General features: G+C 44.3%; 1 protein-coding gene across 3 annotated transcripts in view; it reads right to left on the minus strand.

The window, feature by feature from the left end:
* sema6cb (semaphorin 6Cb) overlaps positions 1-18,887 on the minus strand; it is a 142,546-nt gene that overhangs the window by 55,370 nt on the left and 68,289 nt on the right. For all 3 annotated transcript variants that reach the window (XM_076736563.1, XM_076736562.1, XM_076736561.1), the window contains exons 4-5: positions 4,330-4,530; positions 728-842 (exon numbers count right to left, since the gene is read on the minus strand). In XM_076736563.1, coding sequence (XP_076592678.1) covers positions 728-842; positions 4,330-4,471 — 257 coding nt within the window. In that variant the 5' untranslated portion in view covers positions 4,472-4,530. The remainder of the gene's footprint in view (positions 1-727; positions 843-4,329; positions 4,531-18,887) is intronic.

Consider the following 18,887-nt stretch of genomic DNA (forward strand, 5'->3'; position numbering starts at 1 on the left):
AGAATCTCCATACCTTTCTGAATGGGCTTCTTGGCAGTGAGAGCGCCGCAGTTTGAAACCGAGCCAAAAACCGGAGCAGAATTTATTTTGCTGAATGAAAATAGGCAGAGGAGGTGCGACCTCGCACTTTTTAGATAATTAACCTTCGCCGTCTTGATCGAGAGGGGAGCAAGTGCAATTATGCTGAGACGCACTAGAAAAACTTGAAACGTGAAAGCAGTTTGGTGTGGAGGTGCCGCCTTGGATACCTTCCCCAGTGAAAAAGGTTTGGGTGATTCAGGTTTGACCAGAAACAGCAAGAAAGGGAGAGTGTTCCCATAGAGCCTTTCAGATTCATCACTGCCTTCAAGGCCTCGTCTCTCATTCAAAGGTCGTCTTCCGCAGACTTTGTTTTACCTTCCTGTTTTTGTGATTGCACATTTTCCTCCCTCACGCCCCCTTCATGAGCCTGCCTGCCTCTTGCCCGACTATCAGTATAAACAAGAACTGAACTGACTTCACTGATTAAATAAAGATGAAGCAAACAATTCGTTGTTTCTTTGTAATTAAATGGATACTTCAGGGGTTTTCGGCTGCTGATGACACTACTGAAGAACTCAGTGGATGACGTTTTCAGCTCGGGGAACTCGTGATCATAACTTAGAGTGGAAAATGTGTCATTGGACCCTCAGTAAACTATGTAAACAGAGCAACAGCAGCTCCTTTGAGGTGAGTGGTGTTGACTGACCGGGCAGCGACGTAGAGCATGTGGTTGATCCTCAGCATCCTCTGGAAGTCCAGGCCCAGGCGGACGGTGTCATTGTCCGACATGAGTCCCTGGAAGCCGGGGTAGAGGTGGGAGGCTGCGTGGAAAAAGGAAAATGTTCACTCATAACACCGAAAGACACCAGCTAACAAGACAGTGCAAATATTAGCCAGATGTTTACTCTGAAACATGGAGTCCATTCGTAGCGGCCCCAGATTCAACCACAACAAATCAGCGGTTTGGAAAAACACAACATCTCTGCAGTTTAAGGGACACTAAGCCAAGGTTGCATTTTGGCCTATTGTTCTGAAAATCCAGAGCATTACACTGTATGCTAATGTGCGCTTGTGGAGGTGGATGAGCACGGGGAAAAATAGCATCCAAAGTTGCAAATTAGCTGGTCAAGTCACAGGAGTCAGTGCGATTTAAATAAAACGCTCGGCGTAAACATTTCCCCGCAGACACATCTGAGGACTGTGCCAAGTGAGGACAAGGACACCAATCAAAACCATCTCACTGGAAAATCTGTCTGTCTGGTCAACGCACATTTAAAAAGCACTCGTCTGTCTCTGAAGTCCAGAAAGTGCAACTTATTCTGGTCACAAATGCAGTTTAAACTCCTTCACCTGACTAAACCAGCCTGTATTACGCATCACAGCGGGTGGTTAACAAAGATAAAAACACATAACGTCTGTTACTGCAGGCGGTGTACATTAAGGACATCATTCAATGGAGAACAGGTGCATTCAAGCACGAGTAAAGGTGTGTGTGCACGCAGCAACACAAAGCCTGAACTGAGGGATGAGAAAATCAGCCGAGCTTCGTTTCTTCTTCTTCCTCTTGTGCATTTTAATTCCATCGTGCCTTTTTCTACTCAAACAGTAGACTGAGTCACTCCAGGGAACAATCAGTCTAAACAAAGGGAGATGGTGTCCAGTACTTTAAATAACAGAATGACAGCTAGTCAGTACACGGACGTGCCTTTCAAATGTTCAATAAAAAAAAAAAAAAAAAAAAAAAAAGGATGCTCCAGGCAGAAATAAAATTGGCCGGCTCAATACTGACACCAGGCTGTCTTCCACATCACAAAGACTTCCCCTGCTGCTTCCCTTTTTTAAACCAAGTAAAGATTCAGCTCAAGGCCACGGCACTCCGGATCTGTAAAGTACTGCATTAAGTGCCCTCCAGCCTCCCATCTGACCTGGGCTGCTGCTGAATTAGCAATCCCCGCTAGAAATACACCACAATCTGAAATTAGTCTCTCTGCAGGGAGCCGTACATTCCCCTAACCGCGAATCTCGAATCGACTGTTTAAAGATTTAAATGCCTAATGTCTGGCTGAGCGCTGGTCCTTGCTGTGCTGTCTAGTGAAGAGACTCCCAGTGGCTCCGCGGCCCGCCTTGCTATCCTCCCCCCCCGGCAAATGAGGATTTCTAATTACTCTTCAGCACTTTCACATCCTCTAAAGTTTTGGGGGGGGCAGCGGGGGGCGCAGCTCAGGGTGAAATCCAGGAGCAGGTGACGGCGTCCAGAGTTATTTAAGATGGCTGCCTGTGGGAGCACACGTACTGCTGGCCACAGACTGAATCCTCCATCCTCAGGCTGCAGTCAGACCCACGCTGGCGCTGCATCAGAAAAATGAGGCTCGTCATTCATTTTAATGAGCCGCCGCTTTGGAATAAGATGCATCCTGAATGAATGCTCCGGACAACAGTGTTTACCTTGCTCATCGTTTACCATTAGAGCAATGCAGTGATCAGTCTATTCATTAGTTAGCCATAATAGCTAGCAACTATTTTGATAATCAAATAATTATTTAGGTCATGTTTCAACCAATATTTGGTGGTTTATCTTCACCAATGTGAGAATTTGCTTCCTTTCCTCATTTTAAAATTATGGTAAACTGGATATTTTCAGGTTTTGCACCTCGGGCTCTTTCTTAATTCAGTAAATTATTGGAAGATTAATGAATAACAGCAATAAATCATTGCAGGTCTGAAAACAAGGTCATCCAGCAATTTGTTGGCTACTATGTGCAAGTCAGATTCTAGAGATTGAGATGAAATATGCCCGCCTCTTGGTAGATTTCATTCAGTTCATTCATTTCTCATAGCATTTCAAACTACTATGTCCTGGCACTTTAAAAGCAGCTGTATTAGGCAAGCTGGACTTCCTGGATCACCTGTGCTTCTACTAAAAAACTTAACAACAATGCAGGCCTCCTATATTTGAGTTAGGGTGAGAGTAATATGCTAATTTACATAAGAAGCTACTTAAATACCCTCCTCTTCACCAAAAACACTGTCATTAATTCATTGCGATCTAACTCATTTCTTTACATGCCTTCAAAACCCAAACTGGTCAGACTTCGTCAGCACGCTGTCTGTCATAAAAAGACAAGACGCTGAGTTGAGTCGTCCGCCCGCTGCCCAAAAGAAGTATTGACTCAGGTAGGATTTCATGGACTTCAGCTTGATGAAGTACTACGATTCATAATGGACGTCTCGCCGAGTTGTGAGGGACCTTGTGCCACACTGTCACCTGCTGGAACCAGAGGTGACAAATTGCTCTCATTACACCTGGGACGGAGCTCCACATATAGCACTATTAGCGCAGCTATTTCTGCTAATGGTTGCGTTACTCTCTTCCAGATAGATCAATTACAGTGTGTGGGCCATGGTCTCAGCCACCTCTTAAATCAATTATGGGCCATTACATTTAGTAGCCTGGACCTCTTCTGTGGACCTCCCCAGTGATTGGGTGCCACTGATGGGTCCCCAGGGTGGTCCGATGGAGCGGTGTCTTGAGAGTACCACAGATGTCTAAGATCCTCCTCGGTCAAAATCTGAACTGCTGGTGCTGAAGTCCGAGTATTTACCTCACTGTGGCATAAATCAATATTTGAGGCCAGAGAACATAATGATCCACAGTTGCCTTTTTAGTTCATAATAAACAAAACAACAGGTGCAAACATAAAGTCAAACACACTGAGAGATGTCTTCTGTGGACAGTTTTGGTGACTGTCATCGTGCGTCGTCAGCGCCTCATCGACCTGGTGGCTGTTTAATGCACTCCAGAGTTTAATTAATTAACAGTTTTCATGCCGTTGGAGATGGACTGAACTGAACCTAAGAGCTGAGGAGTGAAAGCATCCTGACATTGATACTGCCCAGCCTGAACTCATATGTAAAGTCTTTGGTCCAAATCAATGTGAAAAGGTTTGCTCTATCTTTTGTCTTTATTCATTTACATTTAGAGTTATTGTTCCCAAAGAGTTACAGGTAGAAGCTCTGCGCCTAAATTCTTCTTCCTGTACCATGAAAAGGGGGAAAAAGTTGATTTCAAAGTCCAGTTTTTTAATTAGACCCCTTTTCACACTCAGGCAACAAAACTGAACCAAAGGAATTAAAATGCCAGCAGCTGAATAAAGTAAATTTGCTTGCCGCGAACATGCCCTTAAGCACATCCACGTCTCTAAGCTGAGCTCCCCAGTGATGAGATACAGAGCCTTAGCGGCCCTCGGTTTACTTTACATCCACTCCTCCAAACAGGATCACCATGGCAGCACAGCAGACTGAACTTACATTCGCTGCCCACGATGCTGATTGGCTCCAGGTCTTGGGGGAACGGCGTGGCTCCTGAGGACAGCTGAGGTAAGAAGGCGGCTAAGGTGAAAGCCAGGATGGCTGGCAGGACGGGTCGAGGCGAGCCGGGCGTCAGCCTCATTTTGGCAGAAGATGAGACCTCACCAGAAACACATGGCCCACAGCAGATTCACCTCCCACCTAAAACGAGAGATCATCAGGGTCAGGATGGTTATGATGAGCTAACACTGCAAGCTGAAATATATTATCTCATAATATATTGGATTAGTATATCAAGATACTTCTAAACGGTAATAAATCAGCTGCAACAATTTCGTGACTGAACCAAGACAGCAGCAATGTTCAAAGGTGGCGGCTAAGTTCTTATTAGCATGCGATGCTTTATGTCAATGCGGCGATGTGATTGAGGGTCTGCTGAACTGCCGAGATGCGAGAGTGAAGACACATAAAAAAAGAGGCAGATCGAGCCAGACAAAGAATAAGAGATGAGGAAGGAAGCAGGCAGGCTGCTGGGGCCCTGACCACCAGAACACCTGCCTCATTTACCACCAACCAATGTCTTTCACAGGTGACTTAGCACAGTTAAACCTTCAACTACGCCGCGGAGAACATCTCACTCCACCCGCCATGACACCAGGCCCTGATGGTAGCATTGACTACTCAGGTTAAAGGCCTGTATGTGTGTATTTAAACAGCATCTTTAAAACAACCGCATGGAAGTCTGAGGTTAGCCGACGCCTTCCTCTGTAAAATGTCCTTTCACAGTCAAAAGATTGGAAACTGAGAGCTCCAAACAGCCTGTGGTGTGATATAATGTGGCTGGTTGTCTGTATGTGTTAGCCCCATGATAGAACGGGGACCAGGTTAAAGCCCTCCCTGATCCTCCTTGACATAAGTGGTTTAGAAATACGTAAAACAGTATTCATACATGTACAAAAACTGACAAAAAGTCAGATGAAATTGCACCAAACTACACATGGAGACGTACCGCGACAGAAAAATGCTAATATTCTATAATAGCTATTATATTTGCTGCATCTGTTGTTCTAGACATCTGGTGCCCAACCACAGATGTACACAAGGTACACCGCTTCAGGTGAAAGCTGGAAACAAGAAATGATTCATTCATTCTGAAATATTAGAGACAAAAGGCGGAATTACAGGAGCAACTGAACAGAGACAAAGAGAGCTGCCGACGAAAACAAACTTCATTAACAGAATAGTCAAAGATAAAGATGCAACAATACCACAGACCGTCTTTCATAAGTGATCCCAGAGAAACGTAGAACAAACAAAAAACAGCGAGGACAGCTTCTGACGAGGAGATGCTGCAACCTCAGCCACCTGCATGGGTTCAGTGTCACAGATTACCATTACCAATAGTTTGACAGAAGAGTCTTGAGAACAGCTCTCAGAAAAAAGATTAAAGTCTGCGTGGGAGTAATTAACAGCTCTGGTCGCCGTGCACGAGCCTGAGGTTGCGCACAAATGTTAATTTCCACGTTTGTTTGATATCTGAGGGCGGGGACGGTGACGGGTGGATGGCTCACCTCACATGTCCTCCACGGATTCTCACAAGCCTCTCAAAGTTTATGTACTGTGTCGCTTGGCAATGGGACTTGGGCCACATGGTTTTAAGTGGGAGCAGAAAATTAAGCCAACAGAGGCATGAACTGTCATCAATATTGATAATAGTCTGTTTCATTTAAAGGCAGAGGAGAAAGCCGCATTCAGCAATGAGGTCAAGCGATGATCACGATGCCATAAATCGAGGGGAGTGGGCGGGTGTCTGCCTGTGTTTACTTTGTGAATTACAACAGCTTGTGTGGACTGCCTGAGGCGACGTATGAGGACAATATACCTGATGGATTAGGCTCATATGGCATGATTTGGATGTTTTTTCCCTGCCAAGGAGGACAGCCGCTTGAACAAACGGATTATTTTATAGGGGTATCGCTGCAAGAGACAAATCCATGAAAAATCCTTAAAATGTCAAAAACATTCAGGGCAGAAAGAAGGGTTGAAAAACTTTGGTCATGTCAACCCTTAAATTACCCGCAAAACAGCTGCAAGAGACCCACATACCAAACAATCTGCACAACTAGTTCACTCCTGACGTGAACGTGTACAGACAGCCATCGAAGAACACGGGCAGCACATCGAGGGAACACTACATCCTCGTGAGGAAGGAAGGCAGAGATCATTTATTAACAACCTCGGCGCTTCGCTGAAGGAAGGCAGCCAGCAGGGTGTGATGATGGTGATGATGATGCAAAACAAGACAAACATAGTGAGAACAAGAGCTTATGCAAAAAGACTCATATACCCTGAAACCAACTTCTAGCACAAGCGGAGACACACCATGCAGACCTGCAGTCTCTTGATGGCTTTATCATTACCCTGAGCCAACTTTAGAGCAGTTACTGCAGCTAACAGAGCGCGCTTGAGCTATGAGGGAATACCTGACGACAAGGGGGGTTTGCCTCGAGGGCGGACCGAATTCAGGATTCAAGAATTGATTGCCATCTCATTACAACACTTAGAAAACAGTGTCAGTAGGCGGCACACCAAACAGACACAGGCAGAAGAACACGCCATCAGTGTAAAACACAAAAACAACCTCCTGCTGCAGAACCGGTTAGTCGGACCTGCCATGGCCCTCAGCCATTTTCCAGAGAGGAGCCAGACAAAAAGAGAGTCAGCCAAGTCAGAGTAAAGGTCTGTGACGATGTAAAAAGCATTTAATGAGCCCTCAGTCAAACCCTTTAACAATGACAGTGTCAGAATATGATCCTTCACCTTCAGAGCTACATTAATGTTGTCTGAATTACTTCCCAGGTATTGACATGGTCAGACCACGCAGAAAAATATAAATCCACTTTACAGACACACATTTATAAGTTTTCTGAGGGTTACAGGGAAGGAAAACAAGACCAGAACCACTGAAGGCTCCATCAGATTCTTTGTTTTGTTTGTTTGTCATAGGATACCGCCTGCTGTAAATGATAATCTTATTAGTTTAATCCCATTAGTTGTGTGAACACATTAAAACTGGATATTATGCAGCAAAGTAGAGGAAAGGAAGAAGGAAAAAAACATCTTCTAGACACCCAGTCCCAGTTTCAACACAGCATTTCATGGTGCCTCACTACTTCTGTTTTTGTTCTGCTTTATTGATCTGCTGGTAAATAACTATATTCAGCAAAATCCTGACATTTTAATTAGGCTCAAATATGCACCAGACATCTGAGTGACATTACCCAAACAAAAGGTTAAGGCTCTGATTCAGCTCTGTTCAAGCTCTGGCATTGTCCCAAGAGGACAACTGGAGTAAAATGGCTGCTTTTCTCGTTTGACCTTTCTGACACAAACGGACACAGCGGAGACACACCTGCTGCCTCTGAGCTCCCATGTTTGCCTCCCATGTAAATGCGTCAACAGGGCATCTCCCCTCTGGAATTCTGGGCTTTCTTAATTAAACGTAAACCTACGTCAAATCAGATAATGACTTTCTGTGCAGTCTGAGGAGAGAGTGGACGACTGGCGAGCTGACAGCTGTCGAAGGGAAATAAGCCACCGCTTATCCCGTCTTATGTTTGCCCTCTGTGTTCTAGGGTTTGGACGGGAGGGCTCAGATCATTCTGTTTTTAATGAACTGGACTTGTTAAGCCATCTGGGAGACATTGGCAGTTGGGTCTCTCTGGAGGAAAGGGGTTTCTGGGGCACTCCATTGGTTATCTGACATGCATTCGGATTAACCAACAGCGCTGCAGATTGATAACACGGAGTCTTTGGAGGCCTTCAACTGCGTCAATACAGAAATGGGATTATATAATAAAATTATTTTGCTCTTTAATGGTTGGAATGGATGCAGTCATTTGAATTCATGTATAAACTCTTGCAGGTCAGCATCTTCCAAAGTTCCTGTGTGGCTGCCGATAAAGGTCCCATCAAAAGTCCTGTTTAATCTTCAATCAACCGCACTGCACAGCATGTACCTGTCCACTCTTGGGACGTCTATTTTCTGCCAACACCTGCTGCACAGAACTAAACAGCAGAGCATAAGCCTAATGCAGCATCACCCTCTAATATTCCTCGACCTCACCGGTGCTTCATTGGTAGTCAGGCTAATCCACCTGCGGTTGGTAGCTACAGATTAGAGTGTAACTTTCACCTCACACCTCTGCACACTTGAAAATCGCTCAGCCCCTTGGCTATGAAAATCTTTAAGCCCCACTCTCCTCCACTCTGACATATTTGTGGTACACACTGGCTAGCATAATGAGTAAGCATATCCCTCGCCTCCTCGGCAATTTCAGAGGCAATTAGCCACATTAGCCTCTTCTGTCAGCAGCCATTACAAAACAGCTTCCTATGCCGGTTGCCATAATAGCACCACGAATATGGCAACCAGATGGTAAGTGTAAGGTATGTTTAGGGACACAATATTTAAGTTTTATAATTGCATTCATGTAACAGAGACAGTATTAATCAATAAAGGCACATGAACAGTGGTTGTAGAATATACTGGAAGGGTAATGATGCTATATAATTCATGCAAATCAACAGATGGAGCATGGTGGTGCACTTGTGGTGCATAAAGGTATCAGCTTACATCACTGTATCCATTTACTACTTCACTGACCTGAACAACAATTACTCTTCCTTTAAAAGGTGCCATCTATAACAACACTTACTCAAACATGAAATACTGGAAGAATCCTGACAACAAATTCATTTTCCATCTGCATTAGACAATAATAACAGGGTGTCAGGTTGTCTAGCTTTTCCAGACCAGCACAAACCTGCCTGATGATTTTGTTGTTATTGTCAGAACAACCACACAGGAATTTTAATGTGACAAGAGGAAAAACAACACATGATATGAATGGTGCGTGGTGAGACAGACATTTCCCTGTAGAGGACTGAGCCATATTGTCCCTCCCCACACTCCCTTTGAGAGGTTCATCAGACCACTGGTCTCATTGCAGTCCCATGACATGAATCACACAGCAGATCACGGCCTGCAGAGCTGTTTTTCTCTTCACGCTCACATCCCTCCCAAAGTTGACAGTCATAGCGGTCATTCAAACATAACAGATGATTAAAAAACACAATTTACTGAGAAATACACCTCAGTCGGTGAATACTGACCACCAATATTCGTTCCACAAAAATATCAGCTGTTTGCAGCCATTCTTTCCTTTACCCAGCAGTCATTTCAACTCTGCACTCAACCTTCTCAGACAGGAGAAACTTTGCTAATTAGATTTCCAATGGCTAACCACGTAGACATTGTCGCAGCAAATTGGAATTGGGATCAAGGAGCATTGGGCAATAATTGAGAGAACAACCCCCACAGGACAGAGGTGGATTGTATGGGCCGGTTTTCTGAGGGGTGGTACATGTGGCGCAAATGAGTTCATTCTAGTGTAGTTACAACCTCGCTTCAATTAAGAATGCCTTTAAGAGCACCTCTAAAAGATCACTGTAGTTTATCATGATACGGTGCCTTTACAGCTGCCGGCGGGGCTTTTGCTTTTTTAGTTAATGACATCCATGAAATGATGAATGAAACGATCAGATTTGAACATCGAGAGCATGAACCCCAAACGAGAATAGCCTTCAAATATCCTTTCAAAACGCTGCTTCAAACCTTTTCTATGGGTTCTCGGTACACTAAAGATGAAAAAGGCGTTGCATTTAAAGGTTCAACACTCCTGCATCCACAGGCACAAACACTATCAGTAGCTTTATACCCTTATATGTCACTTTACCTTCATTCTTAATTCAGATGTCAGAGTTTAGACTTCCAGTGATACCTGTCACTGACCAGGCAGATGCTGCGTATAAAGACTTGACACAGCCGAGACATCTAAGCTGGGCTGTTGAATACAAACATGTCAGATAAAAGAGCTGGGGATTTCGGTGTATTTCAAAGGTCCTGCAGTGGCAAAAACAGAATGACTCCAGGGGATCTCTGTGGCAACATTTTAAAAAGTCCATTAGCATCCCTGGTCGAAGAGGAGTGATGGCTGGCTTCTTGCTTTTACCAAGAATAGAAAATCGATGGTCCCTGTAGTCCTTTAGTTCTTGGATTAGTATGTCAACTGCCTGGTGTCAGGATAATGTAGTCTCATTCTCAGTGTCTGCATTGTGCCATGGCAGAGAGAGGGCAAGATGGCATCCAGGAAGAGATGTGTCTGTCAGGGGAGGTTGGGACTCTCCTTGCCATCAATGCCACTCAGGCTCTTCCCAGGAGAACGTTACTTTAACCTCAGCGGCCACACAGTTCAGACAAGTGACAGGTTGTCCTGTCGCAGAGGCCATCGATTGTCACCCCGTGTCAGACTATTCTACTCTGTCCTCATCGAAGAATCCCCACAGATTAGAGGCGGGTTCATACTTCAGTTTCCAAGGCAGATCTTTAAGGGATTGATGTCAAAGCAAAACTAAGCTGACAGCAAGAGCCAACAACAGTTCTGAAAATGGTTTCGACACTGTATCGATGTGACGTGCATCAGTTGTGGGCGGGAGGACGCAAATATTGGTTTCTCACGGAACATCCAGTGGTCGATAAAAATCGAAACTGCTGGCTAACGCCCACTGTTCTGTGCAAGGGTATCTTTCTCAGAGAAACGTCGCACTGCCTCCAGCCAGGCCTACTCTCAGGACTTCTTTCTACAGACAGTGAGTTGGCCAGACTTCACACAGAGGGATCTATGCAGGACTCAGACAGTGAGACGGTTCTCTGATCGATCTGCTAAAACGCTGCAGGCGTCATCCATCGTCTTCATGTCTGTTCGCAATGGCCGAAAAAGCCCACAGGGCTATCAGTGGAAGAAGGATCAGACATGCACCGGTGGAATCCTCTTCATTCGTCTGCTTCATGTTAATTATTTAGACTCATCTTCAGAGGCCTGTAGTTGCCTGGCCATAGTGTGCTCCCTGTCAGTCAGGATGCACCTTCAGTCTTCTGTGGTTCTTGTGGCGTTTTCAAATGAGCCTTACCTCTGGGTCACCAAATCAAACAGATCACTTTAAAATATTCCGAGCAGCAATTGTGCTAACCCATCTCCCTCATCTGTCTTTCTCCTCTTCATACATAAAAGTGAATGTTAACTACCCCCTTCTCCTCTCAATCTCTGTGTCATCAATAATTCAGAATGTTATTGAGAAACACTACCTGAACCCTGTATTGACAGAAATCCAAGCACTGTCATTCCCTCAAGGGCGTCATAATTGGATACCCCCAGAGGCTACTGCTGCGAAATGCAGAGCAAGAGGGGAAAGCAGGCTGACTGTTGTTGTTTTCTGTATTTTGTGTGTTTCCATTTTCACCTTTCTATTTAAGGGACTCCAATCTGACCCAGCAGCCGAAGTCAGCCAACTTATCGACTTGAGGACAATCCCCGAGGAATGTTTAGAGGTGGGAAAGAAGGTGCTCTAACTTCACTGAGTGGGACTGCAAAAGGAATCACTGAACAAAGGGCAGCTGTGTCATTTCATTAGCTGGGAAAGACATCTACTTGACACAACTGTGTATTAAAATTAAAATCAACATCACGTAATCTCATGCAGCACTAAGCCCCGTGAAAAATGAAAGACAGCAGCCAAAATTTCTGCAGAATTAAAAACATCAGTGAGGAACGATATGCAATTATTAAACCATGAACAGGTATTTCCCTGACACAGTTTTGAAAGTAAAATCAGTGTTCTCCCCTGTAAACTGATTCATCTGTATGCACGTCATGGAAATACAACACCCCTGTTCCAATGCTGCACGCTGTCGTCTATTCTGATGCTCAAACAACAGAGAAAAGAGCTGATATAACGGAGAAAAGAGCAGATATAATCCGTCCCAGAATACTTTGCTGCCTGAGCCTGAGTCACGATTCACACAGAACTGCTGACCCCCACAAGGGCATGAAGAGAGGCGCAGGCTAGCCACCACTGATGAGGGCAATGCCTTCACAAAGTTACTTGTTAGAGTATATATGACTGTTTGCAGATAACTGGGGTGGGTGATATGACCTCAAATGCATGTACCAGTATATATTTTTGTTTACTTTTTGAAAGGGAACATCAGAATCAGAATACTTTATTGATCCGCAAGGAGAAACTGGGTCAGCTGCAGTTGCTCCGAACAGTAATAAAAATAGAAAAGGAAATAAGAATGTCTTAGAGAATCTGAAAATATTTAAGAAATATCTTAAGAAACAAACAGATGTGTTAGATATTATAATTACAAAACATACTATAACAGCAACATGTAGCTAAATAATATTCTAGTCGTACTTCTGCAGGTATTTTGGTGACTAATGCAAAAGCAGTGTAATCACTAAAGCATCACCCTACATAGCACATGGTAACTTTCAAAACAAAGGAACTAGTAATATGCAATTAATTCTTTACGTAACTCATTAACACTGCTAGCCACAAAATGCTTAATCATAGTGAAGGGAGAAACACGGGAGAGAGAAAAGGTGGGTCTTTCTCATTGCCTCGAGATGAGCTTTCAGACCAGACGAAAGCTGAGAGACCACTCTCAGTTTGGGCTCTCGGTCAAAGCAAAGCAGGCTTTGGTGAAGTCTGCTGCATCCCCTCAGGTGTAGAAACAAACTCATGGGATGGGAAGAGCGCAGAGCTGAGAGGTTTGTGTGCAGTCCTTTGATCAGATTGGGTTTTTTAGTGTGTCTCGACATGTATATGCATGAATACTTACCAATATAACTAATGAATACTTTGATCACAGAGTGTACAGGATTTTCTAGGGGACTGACTTGGTAAACCTTCATTCTGCTGTGAGTGCGGCAGGCAGAAAACACTCAAAATAAACCCTGGGAGGCATAAAGAAAACATACGTCAGCAGAACTGCGGCCGGCCGGCCAAAATGACAAGAAGAATTAGACTTTTTGTCGCTCAGATGGCAACACGGGATGCTGACCTCACGAATAACCTTGAGGAGTGAGTTGGAAGCGTATCACAATTGTGAAGCTGTTATCTGTGCCGAAGCTTCATTCCTCAAATAAACACCAATAAACCGTATGGAGTGTAAGGTGGGGGGGGGGACCTCATCACATAAGAAAGGGGCAGAGAGGACTCCCAATGTAAATGTGAAAAAATAATATATCCCAGCGCAAAGAAAAATATATCGCCATCTGGCCATCTGGCACACACTATAATGGCCAGTCCGAGCAGATAGTGTACAAGGGCAAAGAAAGGCCTATAGGGGTCAGAGCCACAGCTCTCTGACAACAGATGTAAAGAACTCTGCATAGGTTTCCTGCACATTCGCCTGATTAAAAAAGACAAAGTCAGAGCCAAAACATACAAACCCTGCACAGGTGCCAAACAGTGGAGACACATGTACCTTTTTCTGTGCCACTGCTGAGGATGCTTCAGTCGAGGACCACCGCTTTGAGGACTTCACGGTGGCTTTGTGTCCGTTCACTCAGCAGCGGACAAAAAGAGAGTGAGACTTCTCTATTAACACGGCGGTTCTTTGATCTCTATCTCCCCTGTGGTACCAATTAGATTGCTGCACCGTTTGCATTTCAAACTCTTTGCACTTCCCATTTTGAAAGACATCCTGCATGAATTATCAATCTACCGGAACTTTTATTCCCCCTCGACGAAAAGTGAATTATGAGTGGCATATCTCCAAAGTTTGGCTCACTCAAATGAGGGAACTCTACATGCTCTGAAGGGAGGAGACATTGGATACCGAGGTTCCCGCATTGATCACTGCTGCCTTCGCTTCATTGTGAAATCTTTTATTTCACTATGATGCAATGAGGAGGCCTCCCCATTATTTCACTTAGCCCTGACAAAGGAACAGGTCACAGATTCAAGTGTGCCAAAATAGAGCTTTCCTTCTTTCTTTCTTTCTGGAAATATAAAAACACAGGAAGACAGAGTAGGTGAGAATTGATCAAAGGAAGATAAATAGCGGTGAAAATCCTTCCCCTGCTTTTATCCCTTGTTAGCAGAGGCAATCACACAGCCGTCACCCGGAAGATCCATCCCTGTCACATTACCCCAACAAGATTATAAGGAGGAGCAGAGGGAGAAAAGCTACCGCGGGAATGTGTCGTAAAAGTACATTTGGCAAATTTCAGTTGAACAAGAACAAAAGCAGCGAGGCCTGCTTTTAAAAATGAATGATTTTTGCAATCTGAGTGGTCGATGCTGATAAAGGGAAATATAAATCAAGGGTAAGAGTGAGGATTCTCGGCGAGAGTGCCTCGCCGAGATAATGGCACCATCATGCCTGTGTGGCTCGCTGTTCTTGGGAAGATTAAACACTTTATCATTGTCTTTGGGACAAACAGTCTCTGTACGTAGAGCATGCATCCAATTATTAGACGCCTTTTAAGCTCAAACCCGACATCCACACGTCAGCTTCATCACACACCAGAAGCCTTAAGAGGAGAGATGAAAAGAGACAGCAGTCTTATCAGGACGCTGCTACCTTTCAGGGCAGTAGCCCACGGTGGCAGCTGACCTCACTTTTATTACCGCTGTCTCACACTGATGATATCATCTAAACACACAGTGAAAGACCCACAAGCCTTCAAGCTCAGTTTATCTCATTTTATGGCTGCAACAACTCCATCTCCCAAGAAAAGTCAATGGCCATGAGCAACCATACACCAAGGAGTGTGAGGCTCCTCTCACCCCATCAAAGGCTACACCTATGTCATGGAACATGGGAGGGGGGGAGGGAGGGAGGGAGGAGGGAGGAGGAGCTGGGGCATGAAACAGAGAAACGGGACATGAACAGTGACAGTAGGGAAGACAGTAAATCCAAATGAGGAAAAGGAGGAGGAGGAGGAGGAGGAGGAGGAGGAGGGGAATGACAGCGTCTCACAGCTCACTGGTCTGGAATCAGCCAGACAATCAATTCCACCACTCAGAGTCAGGCTGGCAGCTTCAACGGCGCTGAGCATCACAGGCAGCACCAAATTATCAGCAGTGCTGGATAACTTTGATGAGGAGTCAAAGTAGTCAAATGAGACAAACATACGACGTACAGAGCCACAAATCCGACTGTTCCGAGGCTCTGCCCTCCAGTGCCTTCTTCAAGGCAGAGCTGCGACTCTGCTGCTGTGGACGACTCTACTGAAAAATGGCGGCGCCCATTCTCCTTATCTACGTTCAAATTGGATAGGAGTTCTTCAAGACTTACTAATCAATGTGACTGCAAAAATGAGCCAGAAAGGCAAAGGAATTTGGATTTGAAAGTTTCTGTTCTTCTCCAACCATGACCAAGCAGGAAAGACTCTAAGGTGTGTTTCATACGTTCACTGCTCGAATGTGCTAGCACTGGCGGCGTTAGCAAGCCTTGATCAGTGCAAAACAAAACAAAACAAGACTGATTCCTCTGACAACACACACGCCTGCAAATAAATATATTATATGAACTTAAAGAGGTATTCTGGGCTGACGAACAGTGACGTTCACACCATACGTAGCCATGCTGGCAGAGGCCTCCTGCAGGATTTGAGGGTGTAGTTACACTTGAAATGTTGATGTTAAGCTGACACTGCTTGCACTTGACATTTTGCAAGTTGATGAAATAAAACAGACACACCATTAACGCGATCTGGACGGAGCACCCAGTTGTCAGATGACTATCGTCCAGATCTCGCTCATAAACATTCATGCTTGTACCTGTTGCCTAAGGATGTCCGTGTCAGGAGTTGGAGAAAACCATCTCCTGAGCTGACAAATTAAATGATGAATCAAGAGACCCAGTCGCCGGTCTGACAGATCTAATCCGATTCACTTTGCGAGGCTGCATCAGAGGCATCAATCACTGTTGTTGTCCATTGTTCTTCTGACATCGTGGTGCTTTTGCCGGCTCAGCAGCACTCAAGTGTTGCTAACTTAGACTGTCGGCTGCCTGTGGCTGCTTGCATGTGTCTAATGTGTCTGAGTTGTGTGTTAAAGCACAGCCTGGATCTCAGTTTAGATAATATAGCCTTTCCAGCACTTAAGGAGGATAAGCTCTTATCTCTGTCTAAAACCCCACAGTCATTAGAGGTGGCAGGGCCTGCTTAGAAGTCCATCTAATTAGGGCTCAAATCATCCTTCCCTTCTTCCAACATAAAGATCGCTGCATTGAACACTGAGGATTATACAGGCATTGTATTTAAAATGTCATTACTTCTACCTTGACACGAATCACTGCTGAACTGAGCGCCAGCAGTTCTTACAGCGCGAGTGTCTGATTTAAGATTATAAGAAAGAGATATGTTAATAAAGAATCTACCTGAATCAGTCACCGTTTTACTCTATCATTGAATATCAGCGATATGATGCCTAATATCCCTTGCCAGATGTCTAATCCTTTGAAAATCCATGTTTCCTTGATGGACACTTTGTAAAGTTTCTCGAGTGAAGAGTCCTTGTGCGAAGCTCCATGTCACCCCGCAAATAAAAAAACAACACTTCATAGTGGCACATCAAAGCAGCGCTTGTAGTATTCATCTGTCGACTCCCTCACCATTCCTGAGCCCGAGTGTTCCACTCATCTGCATTTTAGGTTTTTAGAGACATGAGTGAAGCAGACACAAAGAGAATAAAAGAAGTTGAGAATAGACCAATTCACACTGGGAGGGCTGGGAGAAAGATGGACAGGAAGAAACAAGACAGAGGAGGAAAACAAAAGCTCTCTTTGGCTAACAGACGTACCTCCCACTCCTCCTCTCTCTGCATCCTCGGTTTGACCAAGAATAATAATAATAATAAAAATAATAATAACAATAATAGTAATAATAATAATAATAATAGGAAAGCGAGAGGACAAACAGGGCCATCTATAATGGGGCTGGATACTGGCACGAGCATGCTGTTGAGCCTGGGTGGTGGTGTCATTAAGTGTGAGTGCGTGATAAATGCACTCTGCTTGTCGGATTTGAGATTCTCATTAGTCTGTGTTCAGGAGGAGACCTGGGGCCATTACTCTTGTGGCTGCCTTGACAAGAGGCTGAATGTGTCTGTGTATATGAGCGAGAGAAAGCGCGTGCTTCTGGTGGGATGCTTGTATATAAAGAGGCATTTTAGATGACATATCGCGCCCTCTTAGCCGCCATAGTCGGCTGGTATTCAACAGCCCGTTGTGTCAATCGCATCCACTGGTCATGATTCATATGTGTCGTGTTTCTGGCGACATGTGAAGTTGTCTGCAGCCATTTCCCTCGTATATATCTGATGTTTGGACCAGCTGTGGGCATCTAACTGGACATGAAGCGACATTTGCAGGTGCGTTTACATGTCGTTTGTGCCTGAGCAGCTAATAAGCTATCTAGCTGGCAAACTGACAAGCAGCAGTGCACTTTCCTGCAGTGAATGATTGTTCGGTCGCTCGTTCAACTAGCTAAGGTGCAGAACAATACGTGTGTAGGTTAGATAAGAAGGAAATGAAAGCTAATGTGGGCTCTTCAGAGTCGGTGGCTCTTGTGTTGTGTTGCAGTCTGGCTCAGTGTGACTGCTCTGCTCCCGGTACAAAGCAGGATTTCATTGGCTGTATTAGGGCTGGGTGGTATACCGGGTTCTGTCACAGGTCTCATGTTCTACCATGACATGGATTTTGCAATACTGTTATTACTGTGATCAATATTTTAACAGATTAAAAACAATGTGCTTCACTGAGTGCAATATAACATACAGATGGAGGGTTACACGCTCATAGAAACGGAGTTACATGCAATAACTACTTTCCTTGCTACAATGCAGACTCCAATAAGCCATTCCACAGCTGATGTGGCTAGTAGCATCTATTGTACACCCAGATGCAGGGACAATGTTGGAGTATTAAAAACTGAGGGTCAAAGAAACTGTGTGCACGTTAAGCCTCGTAGCTTGGATGAGGAAAACTGTTGTTTCACGTAGCCTTTAGTGTCATCTCACGTAGCCAGAACTAAAGTTACCTCCACACTTCATCCTGCAACACAAGCTCAGCCTTTCTGTTGTTGGAACACCTTCGGCTGCAGCGGTATGTGTGTCTGTCGCTGCTGTATGTAAATGTACTTGATAGACATGCCCTGCGGTACATTCACTATTGTACTTATATAATATACTTTGAGTTTTCTGCCAAATAAATGCTGTTGAGATGTCCAATTCTTTCCTTTTGTCTAACTCTGAGAGTGAATCACATTACATTTACTAATTAACCTACATTATGAGGCAGGCTGCTGCTACCAAAACACATTGTCCTATAACTAATTATCATTCCAATTTGGAGCCAATAAACATCTGTTTTTGGAAGTATTTCTTCTTTTTAATATGTGCTGTCATACTTTGTTAATTGAGTGAAAAGAGGTAGAAAAATGAGAGTGGAGTATTCCTTTTATTTTTGTTATATAATACCATCATGGTAACAAAGGAAAACAAAGGTCATATTGGAATTCTTCATCCCTTCCGTCTCGCTGTATGTTAGTTATTTTATGAAATTATTTGATTCATCAGGCCATCTGTTAGACAACGAGCAAAAACAAACCCACTGCGTCACAGCCATCATAAATCTTACT

The sequence above is a fragment of the Chaetodon auriga genome, chromosome 8, assembly GCF_051107435.1.
Source record: "Chaetodon auriga isolate fChaAug3 chromosome 8, fChaAug3.hap1, whole genome shotgun sequence".
In the NCBI taxonomy this organism is placed as follows: Eukaryota; Metazoa; Chordata; class Actinopteri; order Chaetodontiformes; family Chaetodontidae; genus Chaetodon; species Chaetodon auriga.